Here is a 6,728-nt window from a genome sequence, read left to right as displayed (position 1 = left end):
AAAATAAGAGGAGGGATTGAATGGGATACAATGAAGGAACTTAGACATATGGAAATTCCAAGATGCTGCAATACCCCACACCAATCCCCGCTTAGACACTACACGCAACTTTACTGTAAGAGCAAGATTAGCTACAGAATGTTCCAGGCAAAACTCCCAAGGCCAGTGGCCTAAAAAGGGGGAGATTAGAATTGTGCAGATGTTGTAGAATAAAGATAGCCACACAGAATACTGATAACCACACCTGTCTGTACCTTTTTAATTTCACTCTGTACTTTTTCCATATCTCACTGTCCTTTTTTTCAATGCCATGGGGAGGGGAGGTGAAATTCTGCTTTTAGATTATGCCCCCCAAAACTCATGACTCTAAGCCAAATGGAAGGGGGTTTGGGAAAAGAGGGGCTGTGGTCAGGGTCTATAAAAAGTCTGTTCTTTTTGCATATGGTGTGGTCTAACACTGAGGGCATTCTCTGCATGAGTCATCCTTTCTTGAGATCATAGTAAAATTCCTTCCTGCTTTCTACCTTGAGAAGCCATTGATTTTAATTTGGGTAAGGGTCTCTGTCCCACACAGTAGGAAGGACATCTTCAGTCATAGGAACATTGCAGATATCAGTTGCCTTTGATTCTGGCCCCACAAGCCCTTTTATGTTGGGTTCCAGAAGCAAAGAGGCATATTACCCTGCTCCCACAGAAGTTCTGTTCCACTGCAGACCCAGTGCATTGTAGTCCATGTAAACATCCTCTGGTTTGTTCTGGTCTGTTAATAGCAAGTGGCAATGGTTTACAAAGTATGAGTGTGGGAAGGGCTGGGGAATTCTAGGACCAACTTTGGAGAGGAAACTTTTTCATAATTGGCTTCAAATGTCCTATATTAGAAGTGCCTAGTCAGTGATCGGGCTGCTGTGGGTCTTGGAGCAGGGTTGCCTGAGTCAAGGTTATAGTGATGGTGATCACAGGGAGGCCATAACATCATGTGTTCTGCTCCAGTACTCCTGGACTTTGGACAAGGCCCCAGTTGGCTGGCTCATGTGTGCCCCAAGGGAAAACTAGAAGTAGGCAAAGTAGGAAGGAATGGGCATGAAGGGAGGATATGGATTTTGTTGGGGCTTGAAACCAAAGCCACCCCCAAATCCATATCCCCCACATACTGCCTGATCCTGGGGACAGCACCTAGTGGCTGTTGTATGACACCGACTGAGAATAAAGAAGTCTAGACAGAAGCCCCAGGGGCATCTTATGGACATTTAGGGTCAACTGGGATTGCATATTTATTTTTATTTTTGTTGTCTAAGAAATGCTTGCTTCCCCCAAACAGTTACTATGAATATGGTGAGCACACAACAAGGGGAGTCCTTCATTGGAACTTCCTACGATATCTGAAAAAGGAAAGCAGCTTCTAGGTAACTAGAAAAAAATCTTTGCAATAAGTTCTCTGTTAAAGGTCTCATATCCAAGATATGTGAGTAAATTATTTAAATTTATGACCAAGAACCATTCCTCAGTAGACAAATGGTCAAAGAATATGAATAGGCTGTTTTGAAAGAAAGAAATCCGAGTTATTAACAACTATATGAAAAAATGTTCCAAATCACTAATAATTTAGAGAAATGAAAATTAAAACAACTCCAAGGTTCTACCTCTCACCCTTCAGATTGGTAAAAAGAACAAAAAAGTAAGTGAGAAACGTTGGAGGGGATATGGGATATGGGAATATGGGAAAACATGCACACTACTCACGAAGCTGCGAATCCGTCCAGCCAATCTGGAAAGCCATTTGGAACTAGGTCCCAGAAGTCGCTAAGCCTGCTCTCCTCTTCTACCCAGCAATACCAGTATTAGTTCTATACTCACAAAGAGATTAAAAATATGTACAATAATATTTATAGCAACTTTTTCATAGCCACATATTGGAAATTTAGGAGGTATCTCCTTATCAGGGAATGGCTAAATAAATTAAAACATATAAATACAATTGAATTGTTTCACCATATGAAATGGTGAAATGGAAAGTTTCTGAGGAAACTAGGAAGACTTCTGAACTGTTGCAGAGGAAAGTGACCAGCATCAGGAGAACAATTTACAAAATGATAACAGTGTTGTAAAGAGAAACAGTGTTGAAAGACTTTAAAATTCTGAAACTTACAAGGATACACCATGATTACCGAGCCCTGAAGATGAAACATGCAATCCATTTCCTCCTTGACTTAAACTGCAGTATGAGACAGATGTTTCTGGATATATCCAATGTGGGAATTTGTTCTTCAGGACTATGCATATTTATAATGAGAGTTTTATTATTGTTTTTAAAATTGTTCTATGGGGGTGGGAGGAGTTGGGAAGGAGATAGAATAAATGCTTATAAAAACAATTATTTTAAAAAGAAACACTTGGTTTACTTTCATAAATTAGGAAAAAAAATAACAGATCTATTTTCTCTCCCTCCCATGCCTCTGCAAATAAGTTTCCGAATATAAGAAGGACATGGATCTCAATGTGTGGAGGAGGGGTTGTGGAGGGGAGAGGGAGTGGACAATGACAGAGGTTGCAGACACAAGCCAGAGCTGTCCATTGATGTGGAGAGAAAGCTGCATTAAAAGCTGCTGCAGCTGAATGACCCACTCTAAATGAGCCTCAACAAAGAAAAAAAATAAGAGAAAAAGCTTCAATTGAGAAAAAAGTAAGTGGAACACAGCTTCAATAATAATAATACATATAATAGTATGTATAAATTATAATAATAGAGCATGTATTTAGTAATGCAGCAGGAAGTTGGGCCAGAATCTGGGGCAGCAGGGAGCTACGTGCCAAAGAAAAGGCAGTACCCTCGTGCCTCAGAAGGTATACTTGGGATCGTGGAGAGAAAGCATGCCTTCTGAATGTTGGTGTTCTGGACTACTTCCAGGACTATTGATGCATTTGGGCATGAGCCCTTTCTGCCTTTTCTGCCCAGTTAAATCAAATTGGTTGTCCTCTTGGACATCAGTCAGTCACCTATCTGACTTGTCTTTCTTTATTAGAACATAAGCTTCTTGTGAAGACAGAGATTCTAACTTTTGCTTTCTGTCCTCAGAGCCTAACCCAGTGCCTGGCATAGAACAGACTCATAATAGGCACTTTTTCGTTCATGCATCCATTCATTGCTTACCTGAGCGCTTGGCTGAAAACCCTTTCCAGAGATTTTCAAAATAAGGGTGATAGGGAAGTTCTGATTGTTTCCCTTAGTTTTGTGAGAGATGCCTCTAAAACTTTGTCCAGATCACTGTACCATGTTGTTTCAACAATCTGACTGGCAGCTGCTGGGAGTGGTTTAAAATCAACAACCAGCTCACAGAATGCTGCAAAAACCCGGGTTCTTTTGATCTGCTTTACTAAGGAAAGCAACGTTAAGGGGTTAACAAGCTTACTTTAATTCAGCATACAAATACCATTCACTTAGTTCAGGGGAAAAAGCCAGCACCCTGAACTTCGGAGCAAATACAAACAAATTACAAACATTGACAGGCCAAATACAATTCATAGTTACCAACATCTAAGTTCAGCCCAGAAGCTCATAACAAGGACAGGCCCAGAGTCATATGCACCACTGCTGCTGTGGGTCAGAGCTCCAAAAAAGAGAAAGCCCATAGTTTTATATCTTTTTCAGGGTCAAGGGTGAGTCACACATGCGACCCACCCACACGACCTAAAATTGTCACAAAGATAATTAAACCCACGTGGTCTAAAAGCCTCCCATGTCACTCAAACCCATGTAAACTAGGCTTTCCCTTGAGGCAAGGAGGTCACTAAGGACTCCTAAATTAATCAAGGAAATAAAGGCCAAACTCTTCAAGGGCACCTGGTTGAACTAAGTGCTAAGAGCCCATTTTGATTGCCAACACACATGTTATCAGTACTGCAGGTTTAAACACCCCACCCTCTACCTTTCATCTCTCAATCTGAAAACCAATCAAAAAAATACTTAAGCAGGTTAAATGACACCCTTCTTGCTCCATGAGCCATTCCTGTGGTTCCTCAGATCCAAAGTCCCCTCCCTGGCTACTACTCCCCTGCCTGTGTTGTTTTTCCCCGTTAGGAAGTAAGCTCCTAAGGCAGGGGCATTCTCATTTTTGAACTTGTATCCCCAGTCTTTAACTTACTACTTAGCAAATAGCTGGATCTTAAAAAAAGTTTTTCATACATTCCTGTCATCAGAAGGTAAGTGTGGGCATTTTCTGGTTTCTTAAAGTTCTAAAAGAAATCACTGGATCTCAGAAGCATTGAGGGGAAAGGACTTTTAGGGGCAAGCCAGTCCAAAGCAGATTTGAACAGGAATTCTCTCTATAACCTGCCCATCCAGCCTATGCTTGAAGACTTCTAACCATGGGAAAGCCTGTCCCTTTTGAAGTCCCCTCTGGCTCTGAGTTTCTGTGACTTTGGGTGAGGTCTTTCTCTAAGGATTCATCAGTGTCCAGTCCTAAAGAAAGCTTGAGTCTGCACTTGGATGCTGGCTACTGACAGCACCATATCCAAAGGACCAGAGACAGACCAGAGGATACTCATCCTAGGATTCAGTAACACTTCTGGATCTGTCCAAATCACAGCCAGGGGGCTAGAAATTCTTGGGGAGGGGGGAAAGCACAAAGGAAAAGGGAGATCCAGAGGCTAAAGAGGTGAATGAAGGCTTCTGTCCCCATTCTAGGACCAGCTTGCCTCTCCCAGAGATGGGAAGAGCAGAGACCTTCACCAGGGTGGATTGGGCAGAATGCCATACTCATTATCTGAGCTTGGGGTAGGTGAGTGGGAGCATTCCTGTGCTGCGGGAATTTGTAGTGTATGAAAAAAAGTGAGGATTCTGCTCTCAACCAGACAGCTCCAACAGGAGAAAGGACATTGACCTTTTGGCATCACATGGCCTTGGAAGCACTCGGGAAGACTCTTATAGCAGCAACTTGAGAGAAAAGATCACAGGTTGCAAAGGTACCAGCTACAAAGGACAGGAGTGCCTGGGATCAGGAAAACCAACAGGTGAGGAGATAGGAGAGGGAACTTCCCTGGAAAAATTCCCATCTGCCTCTGAGTTCTTTATATAGGACAGATTTGGAGCTGAAAGGTACCTAATATGCCATCTATCCCACCCTCAGCTTACCTCCCTTTTACAGATTAGAAATGGGGACCCAGTTATGTTGAGTGACTTGCCCACAGTCACTCGGTAGTATGTGAGAGAAGCAAAATTTGAATTTAGGTCCTCACACTCCAAATCTAGCACTCACTCCAGTGTACCATATGTACTTCATGGTCCCATGACTTGGCACCACAGGAAGCTCTGGATTGAGAGGCAAGACAATCACATTGGGAGAGTCTATTCTGGATGGCTCAGAAAGACACTTCTGAATATCCATACGATTTGCTCCTGTCATCCTTGGACTGACTCCAGATGGGATCAAGAGGGCTTGGGGCTATAGAGGGTAGAATGTGGGCAGTTTTCTTCCCCTGCCTTCCAATCCTCCCATTCAAGCAGTAGTTTTTTCCTTCCAGGAAAAGAAGGTGAGTTCTGGGGAGGGAGATGGTATGACTGAAGTGGATTGGGTAACGATGGCACCAATCTGCTTTTTTCTATGGTGTGTGTAGGAGAAAGTGACTGAAGAATCCATGGCTCCCTATCACATCCGGAAATATCAGGACCAAGACAGAGAAGCTGTGATGGATGTGTTCATTAAGGGAATACTACATCACATTCCTTCTGCCTTTTTCCATCTGCTGAGACAGCCCAGAAGCTTTCTGGTACTGCTGGGGGGCACAGGGGCCCTGTTCCTTGGGTCTGGCTCCCTCCTCCTGTCTCTTCTGGCCCTCTCAGGCCTCCTGGTCTTCCTCTGGCTGCTTGCTAGATATCCCTTCAAGTTTTACGTGGACCATGCTTTGCACACAGATATGAAGGACATCAAGAAATCCTATCTCAGTGACAGAGGATCTTGTTTCTGGGTGGCAGAGTCAGAGGGTCAAGTGGTGGGTACAGTGTGTGCTTGCCCAGCACAAGAGGCTTTAAGAGGAAAGAAATGCATGGAGTTGCTACATTTGTCAGTGAGAGCAGAGTACCGGGGCCAGGGCATCGCCAAATCCCTGATCCAGACTCTGCTCCAATTTGCACAGGATCAGGGGTATGATGCTGTGGTGGTGAATGCTCTTTGTTTTAATTACCCAGCTCAAAGGGTATATGAAAAGATGGGCTTCTGGAAATCTCATGTAGCCTATGATTCTCTGAAATGGAGAGTGGTGGCCATTCCTTTTTTCTACTATAAATATACAGTCCCTTCTTCACTCTGAAAGCTCCCTGAACTACCTTTGCTTTTAGCCTTTTATATATTGGCCCACAATATCACTCTGTATACCATCAGTGCTCATTAAAGACTGTTAACCACCACCTTTGACTTTCTTGCCTTGTAGAAATAAGCGTTCTACCAAACGAAAGGATTAAAGATGGGTAAAATGACAGGATCTAAGCATTGGAAAGGACATCCCTGGCATCCAGGTTAACCCACTGCTAACCAGGAACCCCTACCACAATGTACCTGACAAATGGATATCCAGCCTCTGCTCAGACACCTTCCATAAGGGGGAAATGCTTAGAAGGCCTCCCATTCCACTTTGGATGGCTCTAATGGTTAGGAAGATTTCATTTAATGCTGCCTAATTGTCTCTGTGGCTTCCCCCCACTCGCTATCCAGTCAACCTCTCCAATGCAATCCAAT

General features: G+C 43.3%; 1 protein-coding gene across 1 annotated transcript; it reads left to right on the top strand.

Annotated features, from left to right (window-relative positions):
* Window positions 1-5,631: 5,631 nt before the first annotated feature.
* Window positions 5,632-6,303, top strand: LOC118844425 (probable N-acetyltransferase CML6). Its single transcript, XM_036752313.1, has one exon. It carries the CDS (start codon window positions 5,632-5,634, stop codon window positions 6,301-6,303), a length of 672 nt encoding a protein of 223 aa, XP_036608208.1.
* Window positions 6,304-6,728: the final 425 nt, after the last annotated feature.

The sequence above is a fragment of the Trichosurus vulpecula genome, chromosome 3 (assembly GCF_011100635.1).
Source record: "Trichosurus vulpecula isolate mTriVul1 chromosome 3, mTriVul1.pri, whole genome shotgun sequence".
Taxonomy (NCBI): Eukaryota; Metazoa; Chordata; class Mammalia; order Diprotodontia; family Phalangeridae; genus Trichosurus; species Trichosurus vulpecula.
Note: the sequence above shows the minus strand (reverse complement) of the source record. Positions and strands in the feature narration are given on the sequence as shown.